Source organism: Protobothrops mucrosquamatus, unplaced genomic scaffold, assembly GCF_001527695.2.
Source record: "Protobothrops mucrosquamatus isolate PMUCROS unplaced genomic scaffold, P.Mucros_1.0 scaffold6, whole genome shotgun sequence".
In the NCBI taxonomy this organism is placed as follows: Eukaryota; Metazoa; Chordata; class Lepidosauria; order Squamata; family Viperidae; genus Protobothrops; species Protobothrops mucrosquamatus.
The window spans coordinates 4,006,187-4,029,012 of NW_015386393.1; the positions used below are offsets into that span (position 1 = coordinate 4,006,187).

Genomic DNA, 22,826 nt, shown 5'->3' on the forward strand with positions numbered 1-22,826 from the left:
TTATGTCTAGGTGACCCAAATATACACTAGAGAAAGTTGTTGTTGCCTCTTTTTTCCATCTTTTAGGGCATCAGAGTATGAATAAGTAATGTGGTTATGCATCGCAAATAGCCTAGTGAGAATTCTTAGTATTTTAACCCTGTCTACCTTTTGGAAGAACCTGGCTGTTCCCTCAGGCTTTGGGGCCAGGATAGTCATGGAGTCTGGTTGAGTTCTTTTGCTTTGTTTTTGCTTTGTTTTATAATTGTTTCAGTCCACACAAAACAAAAACACCAACCAGACTCCATGATTATCCTGGCCCCAAAACAGTACATAATTTATTGTTTGTTTTCCACTGTTTTTATATCAACATTTCCATTTTTTATTTGTGTTAGCCACCAGGCCTTATTTAAGATAGGCACCCATGCAAATTTACAGAGTAAATAAATTTATTTGTGCTGATGCCTCCTGAGAGAGATCAGTAGAAATACAATTAAAAGTGTTGTTTGTGACTATGTGAACATGTTCTTTGTCTTGAGATAAATTTTGTAAGAGGTGGAGGGTTGGTTATAAGCCACAATCATTAACTATGGACATTGTTGAAAAACTGCACCACTATTCCCTCTTGATCAAAGGCTTTGCTGGCAAAAGCTGAAAAACTCTTCTACCTTCCTGTTTGTTAATAAATGTTGTTCCCCTTTTTATAATTGCTTCCGCTTTTGTTTATGTGTGCATTTTATGTACATACATGTGTCCATGGGTATGTGATGTTTATAGTATTAATAAAGTTGGCTTTAGTTATAGTATTTCTTATTTCCACTTTCCACATGATTCAGATTAAAGCTTCTGATCCTAATGGGTTCTTCTTGTTCTGTCTTCTATATCTACCATTTTTTAAAATCCATTTTCTATCTGTCTTTGGAGGAGCTACTTAAATAAAACACACCTTGTGAAATCAACAGCTGGATTTTGTATAGTTCCTATATTTGAATAAATTAGCCTTTGTTAAGAAGTCAAGTTTCTAGCTCTTGCTGTCCTAATGTTTACTCTGTATGTTTGTGTTTGCTTTTTTAAAGGACAGGTTTTTTACTGATGCCTAGATGAAGAAGAGGTGGACAACTCACAGTTTGCAGATTGCCTCTAAGCCCTCCTTGGATGGAAAGAAATGTGGTAAAAGAACAGGGTTAAGCTTCAGTTCAAGTTGGCGCAAAGCAACGTGGTTGTGTAGAACGTGGGACCTTGAACTTCAGGATCACGGCTGATTTTTAAAGCATCATGATATTTGAATAGCCTTTTAAAAAATATCTGTGCAAATTTCTTTCTATACAAATTGACTTGCTGTCCTCCTACTGCTGTGGAAAGAGCCACCTTTTGGAAGTGGTTAATGGTGCCACAGGCTTCTCCCTAACTCATAAGACAGTGCAGTCTTGTAACCCTTTTAAAGTGGTTGCCCTCCCCAGAACATCTGGGGCAGAGGGCATCTCCCAGCATTCCTCACGGCGCTGACCCCGACTGATCGCTATTCTACAGCCCCTCCACCTCCTGTGCAAAGCATAGGCTCCTCCCCTTTGGAGCCTTGCTCCACCCTTCTGACTTCCTCTGCCAGGACACTGCCCCCTGCAGGCAGAGCCATGAAGCTGCAGGCCGTCATGGAGAACCTGCAGCGCCAGCAACGTGCCCGGCTGCAACAGGAGATGGAGGCGCGGCAGCAACAGGATCAGCCACAGGCCAATCCTCTACCCCTCCCTGCACCAAATCAGACCACCATGTTGTCTGCCTCTGGTGTCACAGCGTTGCCCCGTGGCCGCAGCCAGGACCCTCCTCTCTCTGAGGAGGGGGGAGAACCTGACAGCGCCCGGATCCAGAGGGCACAGATGGCAGCCCTGGCGGCTATGCGGGCAGCTGCGGCTGGCCTCAGACAGTCATCCAGCCCAGTTGGGTCAGAGGAGAGCCATTCTTCAGAGGAAGAAGAAGAGCTTGTAGGAGAAGAGGAGGAGGAAGAAGAAGAGGAGGAGGAAGATGGTGAATACCCCCGAGAAATGGGCTCAGAAGAAGAGGAGATGTAAGTCATGTCTGAGGCCCACCCAGCACTTCTTGCTGTTATGTTAGTGTCCTCATAAGGGGTTCAAATGTTTAGGTCATGAAGGCTCATCTTTGAATGTCCAAGTGACCCACATGACTTGTGCCACAAATGAAGGGGCGTCCGTGTGTGTGTGTGTATGTATATACGGGGGGGTCATTGTCAAAAAACAAGATGGCATCCATGTGATCAAAACCCTTCCCCTTTGTTATGGGCATTACTCATATGACACAGACTTTATTAAAAGGGGTAGAGTTTCAATTTATATAACAAGCAATGATCATCTTGCTTTTTTGACACACCCCCTCCCTTAGAAGTCACTACCCTGGAGACCTTTCAGGTGTCTGTTTTCTCAACCAAATTGTAATTTTTAATGTGACCAACATATGATTGGACAGGAATTATATGAAATATTTTTAAAGCTAGAGAAATGTTCAGTGAAATAAAATCAAATGTAATTTTTGTCCTGGCCCCTCAGTGGTTAGATGTCAAGGATTAGACTTTAGCCTACCTTTCCTAAACTTTGCAGGGACATTGGAATGAAAGGTTGGGGCATAGCTGTATGTGCTACCTTGTAATTCTTGTGCTAAACATGTAATTCACAAACTTTCTGGGCTTGAACAGGAAGCCATGGGCTTGCTTTCCCTTTGATGGTATCCCTTTTGCCTTGGATGAGGGAGTAGCCATTTTATAAACTTGAGCCTCTCTCGTTTTTAATGATTTTTTCCAAGGTAAAAAGGTATCATTTACCCATCCCAGGGTGGGATAAATAAATAAGTTGAATTGTTTTGTGGCTCAAAAATCACACCGAATATTGCAAAATGTTTGGAAAGAAAAATTATCTCATTTGACTGCTTTTGCTCTTGATTTGGTAATTTGGTGTGTTTCTCCAGCAGGCTCCTGTGCCCCTCCCTGGTGTTGTTGGGGTCAGGAAACAATAAAACCAGCAGCTCTTAAGGCAAAACCAGTCTGGCTAGTTTTTAATGCCTTAGGCTTTTGATTAAGTTCCTGATCCTTGTTTGAAAATTTCCAACCTATTTAAAAAAAAAAAAAAAAAAAAGTACAAAGAGAGGGGGGGGGAGAGAATGCCATTTTTCCAGAATCTTTTGAGGGAAGTAAAGTGTGTCTAAATATGCCTTTGTTTACTCAGCAGTCAGATACTCCTGCACTAGCAACCTTCAGATCTGTTGGAGTTTGATTCCCATAACCAGCTGGCTGACTTCTAGGGATGGCTTCTGTAATGCGGGGGAGGGGGAGGAGGACCTCAAAGCAGGCTTCATGAAGGGCTGTACCCCAACAACCAGTAGAAACAGAACCCCAGTTTTTTTTTATTTTTTTCAGTGTTCTTAAGAAATGAAGTGATGTCTAAAATCTCAGCTGGGCCACAATACCTATTTTTTTTTCTTTAAGCCCCCCCTCCCCACCCATCCCTAGAAATAGTAAAACAGAGCAAGGCTTGGGGCCTCCAGTTAACAATTCAAGTCATAAAAAGGAGTGCTGGGAGGGGGGCTGCAGTTTTGTTGTCCATCTCTCTTAGCTACTTAAACAAAAACAAAGGCCCATACTCTTTCCCCCACCCCACCCCCAAATTTATGTTGTAATTCAGGCATCTGTTAGAAATTGACTGTAGGCCAGAATAAACAAGTTTTTGGGACTGAGAGCATATCTGGAATATTGGCAAGCCTGTGATGGCTGCAATCACATTACATTATGTTATGGGAAATCTGCCTACTCCTGGAATGGCTGCTGTGGTGGGTACAGTCCGTCCCAAAATAATTATTGGAATGCTATCTGTCAGTTTTAAGAGACTTCCTGGGGCCCAAAGATACTGCTGCAAATAAGTATGGTGCAAGGCGATGGTACTTTGCAAGGTGCAAACTTGCTATTTATTTTAATCTAAACATGCCTGTTATTAAAGCTTGATGGGCATCAGGGAGGTATCTGGTGGCGTATTAGAACCCAAAGTCACCATTTTGATTTACCCTGCTTTAGGTATTTACATTTTCTTCCTTATAATTCTCTCCCTCTTTTAGGAAGGGCAAGTGGGTTGAAGATTTTGAAGAAGACCTGGGTGAGGAGGAGGAGGAGGAGGAGGAAGAAGAATATGAGGAAGAAGAAGAAATGGTGGAGGGAGGGCTTGGCTCCAGTGCAATGGCTACATCAAGCCCTGGCACCCCATTTCTGCACAAACAACAGACCCCCCAGCAATACCGAGGAGAACCTTCCAGACTGGTAGGGGGGCAAGAACGGGGCCATTCTGGGGTTCCCCAGCAAAGCCTGTCACAGCTGCAGCCCCAAGTCCTGGACCATGGAGATTGGACTTATGAAGAGCAATTCAAGCAGGTAAAGAGGTGTAAAAAATATCTTTTCTTCCTATCTTTAAATGATAGAAATCTTATTCGGTGATTCTGCTGGTCAAGTTTTTGATTGTTTTTCCAGCCAGTGAGGACTAGAATCTTGTTTCCATTTGTGGAGGAAGGGGAAGACAATATGTAGGAATTTATGAGTGAGATAATGCATTAACCCGTGGCTTTTTAAATTTGGTGGAAAGGGTTGAGATGGGACTGAGCAGAAGCCACAAATCAATTTGGCAACTTTGCAGTGTGGAATATCCTTTTTCCCAGTTTGTTTAATGATATATGTGCTGAAAAGCTTGGTTTACTAAGTGAGGGGCATGTACATCTTCTTTTGGGGAAAGTCAGCTGTATAAAATATTTTCAGGTGGTATAATTTGGGAAGAATATAATTTATGGACAAAAGAAGGTATTGGAGACATAGTAGTGATAGAGTCTCATAAAATTATGGGTAGGATGGAAAATATTTTTATTTATTAAACTTGTATACAGGCCATCTCGCCAAAGGCAACTGTAGGCAGATTTCAGACATTGATTAAAAACACACCATAAAACAACAAAACAATAAATAAAGATCTTAAATTTAAAGTGAAATTAAAATAAAGCTAAGGGTGGAGAGGGAAGGAGAAAAGTCCACACAGGAAGGTAGGTGAAGCGATCTACTCCCATTAGCCCCCTCCAAAGTGCCACACTCCCATTGGTGCCCAAAAGTAGTTGGCACAGCCATGTCTTCAAGGCCTTTCAAAAAAGGGTGGAGCAGATCTGACCTAGGGGTGCGGAGATGTTCCAGGGGCCAGGAGCCAGAGCAGAAAAGGCAGAAAACATTGTTAGTGTTTTGGGGCCCAACAATTAATTCATTTGCTCATTTAGAAGACTGGTAAATTGTAAATTGTCATTCAGGCAGGGCATGATTGAACCGTAATGGCAGAATATCTAAAATAATATGGAAGCAGTTATAAGTAGGACAGAATAAACTCACAGAACTGCCTCCAGGTATTTACCCTATTTGGGTAAATTAATGGAGGAGAAGTTTCTCCAGATGGATGGGATGTGTAATGTAAGTCTGTTGAATAATGTGCAGTAGCTGAAGTTCTTGTTGGTTTGAAAGTTCCCACCATGGTGTGACTTCTAGGTATTGCTGTCCTTAGTTTTACAGAGGTCAGGAAGAGATACTGTTAATGACTTGTGGTTACTAAGAACCTCTGTGTTCAAAGGCAGTCTTCCTTTGAACGTCAGATGCTGTTAGCTGATGAACGGTGAACTTTCCAGATGCACCCAGGTGGCTATTGTAGAAGGCAGTTTGTTGAATTCTATGAATCTTAAAATAGACATACGGGAGATGTTCAGTATTCTTACATGCTCACTGAGTCTAGCAGTGATAGTTTCATTTCTGAACCTTAATTTCCTCTCTTTAACTCTTTTCACATGTCTATGTCATCTAAAGAATTTTAATAAAAGTGTACAGAAGTATTTTGTACATTTTACTTATTTAGTAACTTCATTCAGCTGCCCATCTCATATACAGGTAGTCCTCAACTTACAACCATTCGTCTAATGACTATTTGAAGTTACAATGAAAAAAGTGAGTTATGACCGTTTTTCACACTTACGACCATTGTAGCATCCCCATGGTCACATGATCAAAATTTGACAATTTGCCAGATTCACTTAATAATCGTGTTACTAGCTTAACTGCAGTAATTCACTTAACAACTGTGGTAAAAGTCGTAAAATGGGGCAAATTTCACTGTATTGGAAGTAGACATTTTTGGCAAGTTTGGTCAGCTAAAATTTTTGACCCTTGTTCTTCAGCATCAACAACACAAGTTTTTTTTCTCTCTCTCTGAAATAATAACGGCTGAAAAGAAGTATTGGGGTAACTTGAGATGGATCTTTATGTGGAAGGACTGTGAGTTCTGCCCGTTTCTGGTACTGCACACAAATGCTTGGATTCAGAATGATTTAAGACTTAAATGTAAGTCTTTGGCACCAGGCTTCAACTGGTAGATCTTAGCACTCTACTATTCCCCTCCCCTCCCAAAAAACAAAAAACAACAGCTGGAAACCGGCCCATTCTTCTTTTATGAGGACTCAAATGAGATTTGCTTCATTCTTGTAAACAGAATTGTTTGTCTTCTCTACTTACCTTCTCTTGAATGCTTTTCCTATAAGATAATCTCTTTTTTGGTAGAAAGAGAAAGCAGATTTTTCCATTTGAAACTCAGCAATATGGAAGTCTGCAGAGAAGCTTGTTCGTCTTGAAATATTTCTCCTCAGGCAAAACTGACCAGCATCAGCTGGCCTCTTCCTGGACCCTGCAATAAAAGCCAGACTATTTGGAACAAGTTTGTTCAGGCTTCAGTTCTTTTTTACTTTGCCCTCTGAGCTGAGGTTGAAACAGAGTTGAAACTATTTTTTTTTAATGCAGGAACAGATTGGAAACCCTTACGCATATTCTGCATGTGTTTGCGTGTCCCTGGGTTTTTTACTCATAAATCCTTAAAATAACATATGTAAAAAGAACTCTAGATAGGCACTGTGTCTTTGGTTTAGCCTGGATATGGAGAAAACACATTCTTTGGGACAAAATAATAATAATAATAATGACCTGACATACAGCTTTGTTGTATTTTCCACAACTTTTTTTTGTTATTCTGAATCTGACAATGCTTATTCTTCATTTCCCCCTTATTTTTATCACAAACAAGGCCTTATGGATATGAGATTATGCTTGAAAGAAGATAGAAATTCCAAATAAGTACTTAGAATGGGTGTATAGGTCTGCATGAAAAGAAAAAAAAAGATAGGGCAACTTTTAAAAGAGGAGTTTAATTTTTATGCTTGTCTTTGAGCTGCTGAGGAGTATCGTTTGGGGCGACAGCGTTACAACATGTTGAGGCTAAATGTGTTTTGCTCTTGGGAACGCTTTAATATATGTGGATTCATGTGTAAGAATTGCTTGCAAAAGCTGTCTTTTTGCTTTCGCTATTGATTTAATTATCTCTATGTAACAGTGATCAATAGAACACCTACAGCAGGGGTGTCAAAGTATCGGGCCGGTTTTGCCATTGCCGGCAATGGGGTGGGCGTGGCTTCAGTATGATGAAACCGGGGCTTCAGTATGATGAAACTGGCCCGTGGGCCGGCAGTTTGACACCCCTGACCTACAGTTAACAGCTTGAGGTTTTGTTTTTAAATAAAACTATGCTGTTTTGTAGAATGCTTGTGTGGCTGCCTGCCCTTAAATGTAATAGGTTAAATTATAAATGTTACTTTTCAACTCCTGTCCTCATGGGTTTTTGAGCTGAATATATGGTAATTGGATACTAGTTGTCTTATTACCATATAATAGCAACTCTCTTTTTAACAGAGATAGTGCGTATATTTCATGCTTCTGTTGTTGTTTGGATGTGCTTGCAATTATAGTGTTTGCTTCCCTCTGTATGGATGCAAAATCTTTTTGAGGAAAAGGAAGTTGTTCTTAATGTCTTTATTTTCTTGGATACAAGGGGTAGGCTATATAACTAATGGAAAGCCCAGTTCAAGAAAGAACACATTAATTTAGCAGTGCCACCTTTTTCCATCACCAAATCTTTTTTCTCTCTTCACCCCAACCCTCCATTTTTTAAAAATTTCTTTCCCGCTGCGTCCCTTCCTGCATTTCTGTTTGATCAGTCTGGACTGAGTATTGAATCAAAAAAGCCTTAGAGCTAATAGAAGGAAATAGTTCTTTGCAAGCTTTCTCCCTAGAGGCAGAGTCTCCTTTGAAGTACTAGTTGTAAATACATTGAGAATTTGGGGTGGAAGGGATGATCAGGCGATTTCCCCCCCCCCCTTTTTTTTTTGTTCAAACAGCAGCAGATGGAATCCAGATGGAGAAAAGGGAAAAAGTAGCTGGAAGAGCTGGTAAAAAGACCCATTTTTCAGAGGGCCACAGGAATATTGTGGTATTTTCTTCAGAGATAACAGAACAGAATAACAGAATTGGAAGAGACCTTGGAGGTCTTCTAGTCCAACCCCCTGTTCAGTATCTATATTCTTGAAATTTTTAGTTAAGTGAAAAAAAAATGCCTTAAAAAAAATTACAGGTAATCCTCAATTTACGACTACAATTGAACCCAACATTTCTGTTGCTAAACGAGACAGTTGTTAAATGAATTTTGCCCCATTTTACGACCTTTCTTGCCACAGTTGTTAAGGGAATGACTGCAGTTGTTAAGTTAGTAACACGGTTGTTAAGTGAGTCTGGCTTCCCCATTGACTTTGTTTGTCAGAAAGTCTCAAAAGGTGATCACCTGACCACGGGACACCGCAACCGTCACAAATACGAGTCAGTTGCTAAGCGTCTCTTTTGATCACATGACCATGGGGATGCTGCAACATTTGTAACTGAAAAAGGTCCTAGGTCACTTTTTTCAGTGCCCTTGCAACCTTGAATAGTCACTAAACGGAACTGTTGTAAGTCGAGAATTGCTTGTAGTTCACTGATTCCTAAACTGGCCAAGCTTCTGCTAAAAGGATTGTTTTTGATGGTATCTGCCTATAAAAAGAGTTTCCCACTGTGACTGTGGATGAGTCACAGAATAGACTCTGTTGGAAGAAACCTTAGTCTGGAGCACTCCTAGCATTGGAATCTTTGGTCTTCAAGGGCGTTCATTCATCTGGTTTGATGGGAGGTAGTTTTGCCCTGTTGTGCATTAAGCGCAATCACTCAGTTGCTCCTGAATCATTCAGTTGCTCCCAGACAGAGACCCAGATAGTCACTTTGTAAGTTGAAAGCAATTATTTTCTCCAAGGAGATCATATTAAGCATGACTCCATCACTCAAGACGCAACAGAATTCCCTGCTTTTGGGAAGGCATACACCCACATATTCTAAAAAGCAAACAATTTTGCATTGTAAGTATGACAGTAAAGGAAAAATAATGCTATCTGGTTCTATTGACATGGAGGTGGGACCTCATTTCCAGACAATCTGTGGAGAGGAATGGTTGGAGAGAAAGACAACAAAGACAACAAAAGTAAAGATAAGAGACCAAAGACTATGAAGGACTAATGCACTTAATTGTAATGTGCATATTTACGTAATATGTATTGCAGATAATGGCCCTTTTTGAATGCAAGCTAGACCCTGAACCTCTGCTTGCAGAGTCCATATTTAGATATGTTTCCTTTACAAAATTCAGAGGGTGTTACAATAAAAACCCATGCCAGTAATACAGGGAAATTATATAAAGACTGTCAGTGTTGCTGTATTCCCCTATTTTTTTTTTAAAAAGTAATTTGAATAACAATGGCATGGGGAAAGAGAAGAATGGAGATGTAATAATCCTGTCTTCATTCCATCTGCCAAAATATAAGTCTTCAGCTCAGTGTATATATGTAAAACGTATCTATGGTGTATATGGGTGTGTGTATTTTGCATGCATATACAGTTGCCTCTCTTGATTTGTGCTTTAGCCACTTGTAGCTGCTAGTTCTCTGCTAATTCAAGGCCCCTTTTCTAGACAGTCTTTCCCCTGCTTCTGAGCCCTTCTTGTTTCCAGCCCTGTGTAAGGAGGGGGGGTTGTGTGTTGTCTTCTTTTGCTGCTTCTGTTAGTGATTAAGCTTTCCTTAGCCTACTTGTCTCCAAGATGTTTATTCCCTGTTTACTGAATTCTCAGCTTCACCCTCGCCCTCCTCCAAGTGAAGAGAACCAAGTGAAGAGAACTAAACCTGTCTTTCATTGCATTCCCCTTCCCTTCCATGCATGAAAGAATCATTTGCTCTTTTTTGGTATTGGCTGTAACATTCTGTTCTTTTTTAGTTTCCCTCAAGCATATTAGGCTGCAGGTGACATCACCCAGTTCAGCCAGTACCTACGGTAGGAAGGTGCACAAACAGCAGGCTGCAATTATGAACTGTTTTTAACTTGTTGTTTTCTTTTGACTGCAAACCGTTTTCAGATATGTTGTAGGAAGCCATATTGTAAAGTAAAACAACTAATAAATGTTGCACTGAGGCTGTTTTAAATAGAAGGCCCTTAGTTGCCTTAGTCTAGGCGTTCTTCCTTTTCCCACTACTAGCCAACTTTCCTGCCTCTGTCGCCTCCCCAAGGCAAAACCCTGCTCCTAGGAACTTTGCCTGTGTCTTGAAAGTCAGGGTTAAGAAGTCACTCTGTATCTTTGCCAAGGCCTTCTGCCCGGGACAGCCCCTGTGGTAGCTTGGCAGGCCCTGTCTCATATATCCTGTTAGCCCCGTCTTGTTTACATTCCTCTGTTCCTTTTTTTCCCAGGCATTTGCTTGCCAAGGCTATAGCCTATCAGCAGGGCTTGGAGAGCATTCAGAAAGGAAGAAAGGAAGGGAAGAGGGGGGAAAAAAAGTTTGTTGGAAGAATGCCGAGTAGAACTTGCTGCCAGATGCTTAACTAAGCAAATCCCTGGCAGGGATCCAAAGGTGAACACCGCGTGTTCGCCTCTTCCCTCCCATCTGACATATGTTGGGAGAGGCTTTCCTCAGAGCAGGCCAGCTAGCAGATCTTGGTGTGTTTCTCTTTCATGTTGCTCAATGGCTCTGGAGAAAAGCTTTGTACCTTCTAGAGCAGATTCATAGAGTCCTGCAGTTGAAAGGGACCTGCTCTTGTCCAGTGTAGGAAAGCAAAATGAAGCATGCCAAACAAATTGCTGACTCGATTTTGCTTGAATGTAGCCGGTAAAGAGAAGCACACCGCCCCTCTTGATAATCCTTTCTATTGTTCTATTGCTTTCAGCGGTAGGAAGTTTTTTCCTCAATTCAACTGGAAATCTCAGCGGTAGGAAGTTTTTTCCTCAATTCAACTGGAAATCTGTCATCCTGCAATTTAAGACCCTTATTCTGTGTCTTGCACTCTGGGACAGTACAGGTAGTCTTCAATTTACGGGCCACAATTGAGCCCAAAATTTCTGTGGCCAAGTGAAACATTTGTTAAAATGTTTTCTCCCATTTCACGACCTTTCTTGCACAGTTGTTAAGGGGATCTGGCTTCCCCACTGACCTTTGCTTGTCAGAAGGTCGCAAAAGGTGATGACATGACTCCTGGACACGGCAACTGTCATAAATATGAGTCAATTGCTAAGCATCTGAATTTTGATCATGTGACCATGGGGATGGATCAGTGTGAACTACAGTCATAAGTCATTTTTTTTCAGTGACGTAACTTTGAATGGTCATTAAATGAACTGTAGTAAGTCGAGGAGTACCTGTAGAGAGCAGATTGTGGCCTCTTTCTATGTGGTAGCACTTTTCAAGTACCCAAAGGAGTAGCCTCTTCAATTCCCCCAATCTCTGATCTTAAGATTTAATCTCTAATTCCCAATTCATCTGGGTTGCTTTTAGTTTGAATCTACCCCAGTTTGTCTGAATCCTCCTTAAAAATTTGCTTCTTGTGTGTTTTTGTGTGCACGCCCGTGTGTATTGTATTCTAGCATTTATGCCCATTTGCAGCATCCTGCAATCATGTGACCCATATTTTATGATGATTTTGCTGAAAATAGCATTTACTTCTAATTTTCAGCAAAACCATGCCCATAGCAAACCATTGGCTTGCTTAATGACTGCCACACAAAAGGTCATAAAACAAGTCAGTCACAGGACTGACTCGTTTTACATCTATCGTGAGTTATGACCATGATGGCGAGGCTCAAGGACTGTACTTGGATTTCCAATGCTTTAAGGCTTTATCAGTAACCATTTGCAATGATAAAGAAATACATATGCAGGAGTCAGGGATAGGGAACTTATAGCCATAGGCATGCTGAACCACAGCTTCCAGCATCTGGAGGGCCATGGGTTTATCAGCTCTGGTTAAATCTTAATTGGCAGGAAGGGATCCATATAGCTAAGTCCATCCACATTAATCTACTTTATTCCAGGTCAAATTGTTTATCCATCTGCTGTGGATGGTAATAGCTTTTTGGGACCTGGGCAACAGGGAGTGTTTTTCACCATTATCTGTTACTAGAGATGATGATGATGATGATGATGATGATGATGATGATGATGATGATGATTGTGGTGTTTCTTTCTTAAATTTATACCCTGTATTTTCTTAAAGGGGATCAGTAGGACACATTGACTGCATTGTCCACTAAAAGGATAGATGGATATCCTTTTACAACACTCTGTACCTGAGTGTCCTTGAAATTCTTCTCATTCTCTCCCATCAAATACATTTGGCTTAAAGTAACTTCATGAATTTTCAAGGCTGAACTTGGTTCTTCCTGCTCCAGTTGTTCAGCACTACATGACTCTGACTATTAAGCTGAGAGGGAGCAACTAGTTCAGAGTCCTCCAGAGAGAAGGGACCAGGGCCCAAGTCTAACCCTTCCTAGTCTAACCCCTTCACTATATTATCATCCTGGGAATTTCCATGACCAAGGGGGCACTAGAATCTGGAATTCTTTAGTCTTAGACCAACACCTTCATCGTTCTACCACGCTGGTTCTTGTTCCTAGAGGGAGGAAAGTATCCCCAAATCATCCAAGGAGCTTCCATGGCTGAGGGTGGACTATCACCTGGGTATTCCCACTTTGTCCAACATTTTAACTGCTGTATCACACTGACTTTCTTTTAACTGAAGAACTTGATGATTAAACCCACGGTTCAGCCTGTGAAACAAGTGCTTTGACTCAGAGCCGTGAATTTTCTTTCCCCAATTTGTCTGTCTGTGCGGATTACCTGTCATCTAGATCTAGGCTTTCACTCAGGAATACCAAGGATAGGCAATTGAGCATCTTCTAAACATTTTGTATTGCGCTTTACATAAACCCACCCAGTGTGTGCTTGTGTATTTCTGTGTGTACACTGGACAAAGATTGTGCAGGCTAGAGTCTGGATGAAAACTGGGTGCTTGTGTTCTGTTTGCACGTAGATTATGAGAATGTGTTGCATGAATATGCTGTGCTGGTAATTACCTGACTGTTGTGGTGTTTCAATCCAATTAAGTAATCAGATCTCACTGTGCTTGAGGCTTGTTTTTCCTTCTTTAAAATGTGCGCACGTTGTTTCACAGAAACTGCCAGAGTTAATGGAAAACTTTCAACGCTTGGCTTCTGACAGGGCTTCCCCTTTTCTTTCTTCTCTCCCTTTCCCTTCATCATTCAAAATAGGGGTTCTCACAGCAGTCTTTTCCTCCTCCTCCTTTTCCATTGTACACCTCTATTTTCTTCTGTGTCATTTGCACCATTTTGCAGAATTCAGCTGGCTCAGTGGGGTTCCGTCTTCCTTCCTGTTCTACCTTTTTTCCAGAGAAAATTTCTGCATAGGTCCTTGACCAATATTTCTTCTCTCACTAGTTTTGTACAGTTAGCCTTCAAATTTGTGACCTCCGGGCATATTAATTGGTTGTATTTTAGCATGTATAAAATATTAAAGATAGTGTTTGGTAATTTATTTATTTGCTGGGGTATTATGCTGCTCCCATTTAGAGAAATTTTGAGTGGCTTACACTCTGCTCTTTTGGTAAGAAGATTAAAATAAAAGAATATCGTAAAAAGATAATTAGCAATAGGAAATAAAATGGTTTTATTAGCTTTATTACCTCAGTTTGCATAAAGGAAGATGGTTCTTACCAAATTCAAAGAAACCCAGCAATCTTTAACCTCACTTCCACCCCTACCCCCTAATAGAGTACAGGTAATCCTCAACTTACGACCACAATTGAGCCCAAAATTGCAAGACTTATTATGCAAGACAGTTGTTAAGTGAATTTTGCCCCAAACGGAAAACTGAGATTGCCTCCCTCCCTTGGACCCCTTACCAAGCAATTGTGTGGTATCTTTTCAGCTGCTAGGGATCTGGGCCAATTTGATTTTCCTTATATTTCTTCAAAGTGCACCCTGAGAAAAACACATGTTGGTAAAATTCACTGAACTACTTGCAAGTGTTGTTAAAGAAGTGTAATGTTTAAGAAGTGTAAAACCTGCCACGTTGTAATAAACTGTGTTGTACATTCCGTTACTATTAGAATTTGAAGCTCTCTGATTTCTCCATAATACAGGACAATTTTCTCCTCACTCCTCCCCAGTTATGCAAGATTTGGTGAGATGCCGCAAAACCTTTCTTGCTTGGTGAGTCAGTAAACCTGACAAAGCAATTTGAGACATGGCCTGTACCCATTTCCGGTGCAATTTCCTTCCTTCTCTTCCTTCCTCCTCCTCCTCTTTCTATACTCCCCCCCCCTTCAGCCTTAAAGCTGCTGCAATATTTCCCAGCAATGAACTCTTTTGTTGTAATTGTACTCTGGAAAGGCTTGATTGGACGTCTTTGTTAGATTTGCCCCAAATGGCAAAAGTCTTGTGGTGTGGAAAATGCTGTCATTGTGCCATGCTCACATGCTCCAGACCTAAAAGGAGGTGTAGTCAGGCATTTTAGATTGGAAAAAAGCAAACCTAAAATTAAGTATGGGAAGAGAGATGGTAAAAATAAACTGTTTAAAAAGCAAACTTCCCTTTCTGGCAGTACTTGAAACCTGAATTGCTTAATAAAGCAGATACAGGATTTGTCTAAAATCTTTATTTTAAAGTTCAGACAAATCTATGGGGAAATAATGTCTCCTATGTTTAGAATGTTAGATTCTTCTTCATTGAACAAGATGAAATAGAGATGGGACAGCCATGTGGCCAAGATTAATTTGGATTCCTGCATTGAGCAGGAAATTGGACTCTTGAGTAGTCTATCTCTAAATTTTACATGGATAGGGATCTATGACTCTTACTGCTAAGACCCTGGGTATCCAGTGTGGTGTTTCAAGGTACGAATGTCTTTTGCTCTGTATTATTATTTTAAAAAACTGGAAAGCTACAAAATGATGGCCCTCCCATTTTTCTCTCCAGGGGCCCTTCAAACGCTTTTTAGATAATAAACATTTTCAGTTATTGCTTTGGAAATGGGCTCACCTGTCTAGAAAAGGGGCAGAGGGTAAACACAGGAAGCATCCTGTAAGAGGAACTGGTATAGTAGCATTCTGGTAAATCTGGTTTGGAACTGATTGTGTCTTCTGTAGCTGTCATTTTCTAAATAGACAATTTGTCCCAGCAGCCATTTTATGCAAGCATCCACAGTATTTTCTCAACATTCCAGTTGTGCCCATCAGCCCTAAAAGGCTGCAAACCACTTACTCTAGAGACTGGGTTAAACAGTTGTGTGATCTGATCTGGCTGTGGAAGCCAAATTGGGAAAGACCTTGCTCTGCCTTACCATATTAAAGATCCTTCAGTTGTGGGGGAATGCATGGAACCAGGTGAAGCAGCTAGCTAAATATGGGGAAGCTAAACAGATGTCTTCAGCAAGCTGGTTAGAAGCATTGACATGGCAAATCTGCAACTGGTACCTGTTCCTATCTGTGGGTACTCTAGAGAGGTGATTCAACCCAGTCTTCCCCTACCTGGCACCTTCCACATTGTTGGGCAACAACTGCCATCATTCCCAACCAGGGAGACTGGATGATCACGAGAGGTTCCACTGCAGACATTTGGGGAGGATTGTCTTCTGATTGCTTCTCCTTTCTATCCTTCCAAGTAGAAGATTCAGTCTTGGTGTAAAAACTCCTGGCAGTGAAGGAGTTGGTGGGGCTTCCAGAGAGCCTTGTCCACAAGTCAAGGGCGTGAACAAGAATTATTGAGGTTAGAAAGCCAAGCTCTGGAGGCTGTTCCCTGCTCCCAGGGGGCTGCTACTGAACGAGCGGAGGTCAGATTAGAAGGTGACCCCCCTCGGATACTAACTATGCTTGCTAGCAGAACAAAAGCCCAGTGGACAAAGTGGTGGTGAGGAAGGCAATTATTTCAGCTTGTTGGGTGTCGATGAGTTGAAGAGAAAACATCAGTTCAAAGAAAAGGGCTTGTCTTCAAGAAGAAAAATTAGCAAGCCATATGTACTCCCAAAGACCTGTTGAGAAAGCCGCTTGGTGCTTTTCTATAAGTGCAGTAAGAATATTCCCGGGCAAGGGAGGTCCCCAAAATACGTTATTGCAGGTCATCTTTCCTCCATGAGACGTGGCTTGGGGATTGAGTCCCACAGGTTCCTTAGTTTGCTGAATCAAGGATACCAAACAGAAGAACTTTCAGCGTTAGCCATTCTGAAAAGATTACAACTAGAACATAAATGCAGATTCTTTCCTCTATCTGTCTTTAAAGGCAGAACTGCCCAGGGATAGACTGCATCTGTACATGGAAGCTTCAGGTAGCAACCATGACACCTCTCGCCTTCACTTTTTAAATCTCTCTGGTATGTTTTTTTAAAAAATAAACCCTAAGAATATCCTGGTTGGAGGAGGCCAGGGTGGGTTTAACTAGTCTAGCAATCCTCTCTTTGCTTGTGACCAATCTGGGAAGCTCTTGAGGAGTTCCTAAAGGCCATTTTCTCCTGCCCAATGTCTATTGTTCAGAAGTATTTAGCTTCTTCAATTGGAAGGTTCATTCTTACCTATCCTTAAATAGTTAAAGAACTTTGTTTTTACACTGAATGTATCAAATCCTTAATTTTCTAAGAATTCAAAACAATTAGAACAATTAATCAGTGGAACAACTTGCCTCCAGACGTTGTGAATGCTCCAACACTGGATGTTTTTAAGAAGAGATTGGACAACCATGATTCTGAAATGGTATAGGGCTTACTGCCTGAGCAGGGGGTTGGACTAGAAGACCTCCAAGGTCCCTTCCAACTCTGTTATTCTGTTATAAACCAAAATTCTGCTTAGCCCAGCATCCTGATTCTAAGTGTGGGCAACTAAGTGCTTTTGGAGAAACTTCAGAGAGAGTATCAAAATAGCATGTCTTTTGTCTTCCTAAGCTGATATTTAGTAGCTTAATGCCTAGGCTAATGGGAATATGTAGTCAAGGAGAAATAAATTCTTTATGAATTTTTGTCTGATTCTTCGCCTTTCCCTACCTTGCATTCTGAAGTCTCAAGGCCATTGCTACAACTTATGGAAAGAAATTGTTTACACAATTGAGAAATAACTCAATTCTTCTTCTCTGCCTTTTATCTCCTTGAATTGTAAAACTGTGGCCATCAGTAGTTGGGGGTAAAAAAGTGGAAAGGCAAGGATTGAATTGGGGGGAAAGTTTTCACATCCTGGGATATCGTATCATATACACAAGAAGACCTGAGATGAGTTGTTCCTTTTGCTTGGCTTGTATAATGGTAGAAACTGGATTTGGGGTATTGTCTGCAGCTCTGTGTTACTGATTTGAGTCAGTTCTAGCAATATGGCAATATTCTGTGCTCACCCAAAGCAGTTCAGTTGATTTTTTTAAAAAAATCCTTTCAGTGTTGCCAATTACACAGTCATGGCTAAGTCTGAGAAAAGGTATTTCAACAAGTTACTGCTACTAGACTAGTAGCTTTATTTTAAAGTCCGTGCCATTTCCGTTTATTATCATCCGCTTGCTTTTATATTGCCTTTCTAGGTTTTTTTTTATGGAAGTGTCTAGACTAAGTTTATCACTGGTAGTTATTGCCTCCCTGAGATAACAAGAAATGTTTCATCTTGGGTGACAGTGACCCCTTTTTCTTTTGGCCTTTTTAATGATGGGCAATACACCCAGCAATTGAACCATAATGCTGGGATGTCATTCAGTTCTAGGCATTAAAAAGTTTATCTTCCGGTGATTCTTCAGTAAGGAGTATGGAGTTCTGCTTGATGTAAATGTTTGTATTGTGGGTGTGACTTTGGTCTGTTTGATAGGATTTTGCCCCAAATGCCAATTTCTTCCCTTTCCTTCCCAGAAATTCTAGCTTAAGTTATCCTGTCCTTCAATTCATGCTGCTTTGTGCTTTTCTGAGTCCGGCAATTAAAAATGGAGAGAGCACAGATATGGGGTGGGAGAATCTTATCTGAAATAGCAGAATGAAAAAAAGCAGTAATATTGTTCTCCACACCCAGTTGCTAAGATTATTCTTTCCCCATTCTTTACATTTGCCTGCTATGATGCAGATAAACAGTGAACATGAGTATAAAAAGTGAAGAGGTTGGGATCACCACAGTGTTTAAGACTTAACAACAAACAAACTATTTATTACCATGGTTTTTAGTATCGCCTGTTCACCGCCCTGAGTCCCGCAAGGGAGATAGGGCGGCATATAAATTTAATAAATAATAAATAATAATAATAATAATAATAAATTAATTAATTATTCAGCAAATTATGGTTTAAAGAAACTATGATTTTAATATAATCTGTAAGTCAAAACCCCAATGTGTCATCTAGAAGAAGTTGTTGACTTAGATCCTGCATCTGCTAAGAAACTTGCCACTTGGTCTTCATCAAGCTCTGTCTTTTATATGGCAGAAGGTTGTCTTTAGCGATAACTACTGTTTTCACTACTGTGTAAATGATGTAAGGATGGAGCATTCAGTGGAATATTGGGACTAATCAATGATCTGGTGTGCTGCTCTTAAAAAACTACTTCTGAGTTATAAGATCACTTCTTGAGATATTTTAAGGATTGTACTAAGACTTTGTGATGAATTTTTGATAAGAGATGCTCTGATGGATCAGTGGTCCCAGAGATGAGTTGACTATTCTATTAAATGGCTTGGTGGATTAGAGTGACCCTTAATCTAACTCAATGGGACACCTCTTTTTGTCTTTTTAAGGTGTCTTCTGTGTAATGTGAGGTAGTCCAAGAGAGCACCTCCATCTATCCTTTGCTTCTGATTTTTCTCTCTGCATCTTATTTTACACAATTGGAGTTCAGAGCAGCATAGATAAACTGATCTGGTGATCCAGCATGGTCTCTTATATGTCTATTACAATAGACACAATTGTTTGTGGAGATTCTGCAGCTTAAATCAGTTCAAAATACTGATAGTTACTAGTAAATCTTCATGTAGTGTGATAGTGAAATTACACCAGTATCCTTCTTCCCGAGTATGAATATTCAGTACAAATATCCAATACCCAGAGAGGGCCTGTTGAGAGTCTCACCCCCACATGGGGGTTGTGGGCCAGACATCGGACCTTCTTAGCCCCACATTTTGAAACTCTTTCAGGTAAGAAGGTATGGTATATGGTGTATGGTATGGTTCGGTATGGTATGATGGCAAGCATCCATTAACTCATTCTGTTATGGCTTATTAAAGTTGATTATGTTTTTAATTTGTCCTGCACACTGTGGAGTGTGTACCTACCAAGATTGGAGCAGTATGCAATAATTTTAAATAAATAGCATTTTGATTTAGAACAAAGTAGAATCAAATTCTCATACAGCCAGGAATCTTCTCAGACCAGTCTACATCCCAGGATTGTCGTGAGGGCCAGTATTAATGCAAGACATGCATAGTTAGATCAACTGATACGCAGGCCGGTAATGTTGAAAAACTGAAGGACGAAGCATGCATTCTCTTGCTGTTGAATGTAAAGGAGCCTAAAAGATTATGTGCATACATGAAAGCTGAATGGACAGTTTCACTACTCCCTCTCTGCTGTTTAGTTCAGAAATACCGTACATTTTAAGTTTTCTGGGATGATGTTAGGTATGTATATGTGTGTTTAGTTTCAGTGAAAAATATCCTAGGAAGTATCTGTTAATCAGCCCTTGTGATATTAGTTATTTTCCCCCACTCCTCTCGACCAGTTTTGCACCTGTTTCATAAAACATTATAGATACAGAACTGTGGGCAGAATTCATCCTAAACTCATGATTGCTGCCTCATTGAGAGTTTTTCTGAGGCAAGCTCTGAATGTATGGCCTTGTCACAATACCAACCTCCTTAAGCAACTATCGAACTGCCAGCTTTCTGATTCTAGAACTAGGATTGCTTTATAGCAGTGGTTCTCAACCTTTTTAATGCCGCGACCCCCAACCGGTCGTAAGTCGTAAGTCGAGGACTACCCAACCGGTCGTAAGTCAAGGACTTTCCCTGCCCGGGAGCGCTGCGCATGCGTGGTTCTGCCCCCTGCGCCGGCCGAGGCGTAGTTGGCAAGCGGCAGAGACGAAGCAGGCCGACCACCAGCTGGCCCAGCTCAAGGGAGGTAAGGCACCCGCCGGAAAAGGGGGAAAAAATGGCGGACAGCCTTGCTTGGCGACCCCCGTGAAATGGTCGATCGATCCCAAATGGGGTCGTGACCCGTAGGTTGAGAACCACTGCTTTATAGAGAAGCAAAGCCTTGGCATATCCAGAGAAGAAAAGGGAAGGGAAGGAATGATGCCTGAGCTCTGCGGATGCAAGCTGTTTGTTTAGTCCTTGGGAGAGATGGATTGTGTACATCTCTTAATGACTGGAAGAGGGTCAATTTACTTTCTTTTAAAATATTGATCAGGGCTTTCACTGCATTAGCTGGTTGAGCAGATAATCTCTCCCTTGCAGCCTGCAGCTGTTTGAAAAGGTTTGGAGTGAGTGGTATCTACCATTCTTCCATTTTTAAAAGATGGAATGTTGATTCTGGTAGACTCAGACAAAATAACTGTTGCAAACAATTGGCTTCCCTACTTTTTGAAGAGTGTGTTGGCATTAGTTTGGGTGGCTTGGGGGGAAAAAGTCAAAGACCATCTTCCTAAAATTAGCAGTATATTGAGGATTGAGGACTGCAAGTAGTGTAATAGGGGGTGGACAGATAATCCAAATGCATTGCTGGTACCAGGCTGGAGAAAACTATCATAGAAGATAACAATAATAACAATAACAATAATATAATAGAGTTGGAAGGAACCTTGGAGGTCTTCTAGTCCAACCCCCTGCTCAGGCAGGAAACCCTATACCAGACATGACAAACTCGCGATGTCACGTGACGTCGTGCAACGTATCGGGACAGTTTTGCCATTGCTGGCAATGGGGTGGGCGTGGCTTCCGCGTGATGCATCCAGCCCGTGACCGGCAGTTTGACACCCCTGCCCTATACCATAGGTTGTACTGGTTGAAGTTAGAATTGCTACATAGAACTTCCAGATAAAAATGCAATCTATCTTTGATTAAGAAATGCAGGTAATACTCCTTGAAGCAGTGAGGGCTGCTGTTCTTCAAACCCAGTTACTTGCTGAGTTTGCTTTTGAAGGCAAGTATAACTACTGTTAACTTCCAACTAATAATTGAGGATCTAGTATGAGCTTAGATGGGCTTTCATAAATGCTTCAATGCAATAGATATATAATTTCTAAATATCTGAAGGCTAGAGAGATGCAATATAGAGGGATTCCTCCTTTATGTGTAATAATTCAGCATTAGGAAGAGACCTGCATAAGTTTTAAAAGCTTGCCTTGTACATTTGCACCCCTGATTCAAAATATAATATTATCTTTAGTTTATGGAGGATGATCTTGCCTATATAACTGGTGTAGGCTACTGCAAATAGGTTAAGCAAGTGAGGAGATCTAATACATTGCATTCTTGACTAGTTTCAAAGCCAGTCTTTATAATTTTGCTGAAATTTAACAGAAGCTGATTCATTCATTCTAGATGTGTTTGTGTGTCTGTGTGCTCGTGTGTGTGTCCCTCCCCACCCCCAATCATCTGTCCAGGTAGACACATGTGAAGGATTATTGTCATGGATATGTTGCTACTCCTTTATGGTACTTAGTAGATTACTGAGCTTACTTTCATGAGAAAAAATGCATGCTAATTAAAAGGCTATAAGGTAAAAAAACATAAAAATGAATCTGCTGGGAATCTACCTAATGTAATACGAGAAATGGACTTTGTCCTGCTTTTTTTTTAATGAAGGAGCAGCATGAAGAAAATTGATCAAACTAATCAATGGATTTAGCTTCCCCAAGATGGAGGTATTGCTCAGAAGTGGGTTTCAGGAATTAAAATAAAAATATTTTGTTTTTAAAAAAATTGTATACGCACATTTTATTCCTGTTTTTCCAATAGATAGAGGTCACAGAGATAGTTCCATCCGGCTACGAGTCAAAAACACAGGCTGGTTGTATTTCCAATTCCCCTTGGAACAAGAAAAGGAAACAGGATCTATAAATTTGTTGTCCTTTGTGCCATGAAAAAACTGCTTGTGTCTCTTGAGAAATAAATGGATTACACAAAGCAACTGTGAGCCCAAAGCATCCACCTATTAAATGGAGTACTTGCTTGATTCTATCCATTTATTGCTCTGATCTTGCTTAAAACATATCTGTGCAATGTAGATGGAGTCCTTTTCTGTGTATACCCTCAGTAAAGCTACTTATCCTTAGAATGAGGTAGCCTATGGTTTCTTTCTGCAGAATTTCTGTTCAGAAATCCACAAAATACAGGAAACTCTTCTTTCGTGCTTCAGAGATAGGGTGGAAGAGCACAGTAACGTTTTAGTTTTATACTCCTGGAGAAAATATTTTAAGGGATAAGGAGCTCCAGCTTCATAAAAAAGCATTTCCTTGAAATTTAACAATTCCAGGTCCAGAATGCCAGTTTCAATAGACACTACTACCTGTAAAATAGATCATCCATTCATCAATAAATA

The 22,826-nt window shown here is 40.7% G+C and overlaps 1 protein-coding gene across 1 annotated transcript in view; it reads left to right on the forward strand.

Annotated features, from left to right (window-relative positions):
- The first annotated feature begins 1,279 nt into the window (after positions 1 to 1,279).
- The window catches only part of ARID3A (AT-rich interaction domain 3A), a 58,785-nt gene continuing 37,238 nt past the window's right edge, over positions 1,280 to 22,826 (forward strand). The window contains exons 1-2 of the mRNA XM_015810005.1: positions 1,280 to 2,041; positions 4,093 to 4,402. Of these exons, the coding sequence (XP_015665491.1) occupies positions 1,611 to 2,041; positions 4,093 to 4,402 (741 nt within the window). The 5' untranslated portion in view covers positions 1,280 to 1,610. The remainder of the gene's footprint in view (positions 2,042 to 4,092; positions 4,403 to 22,826) is intronic.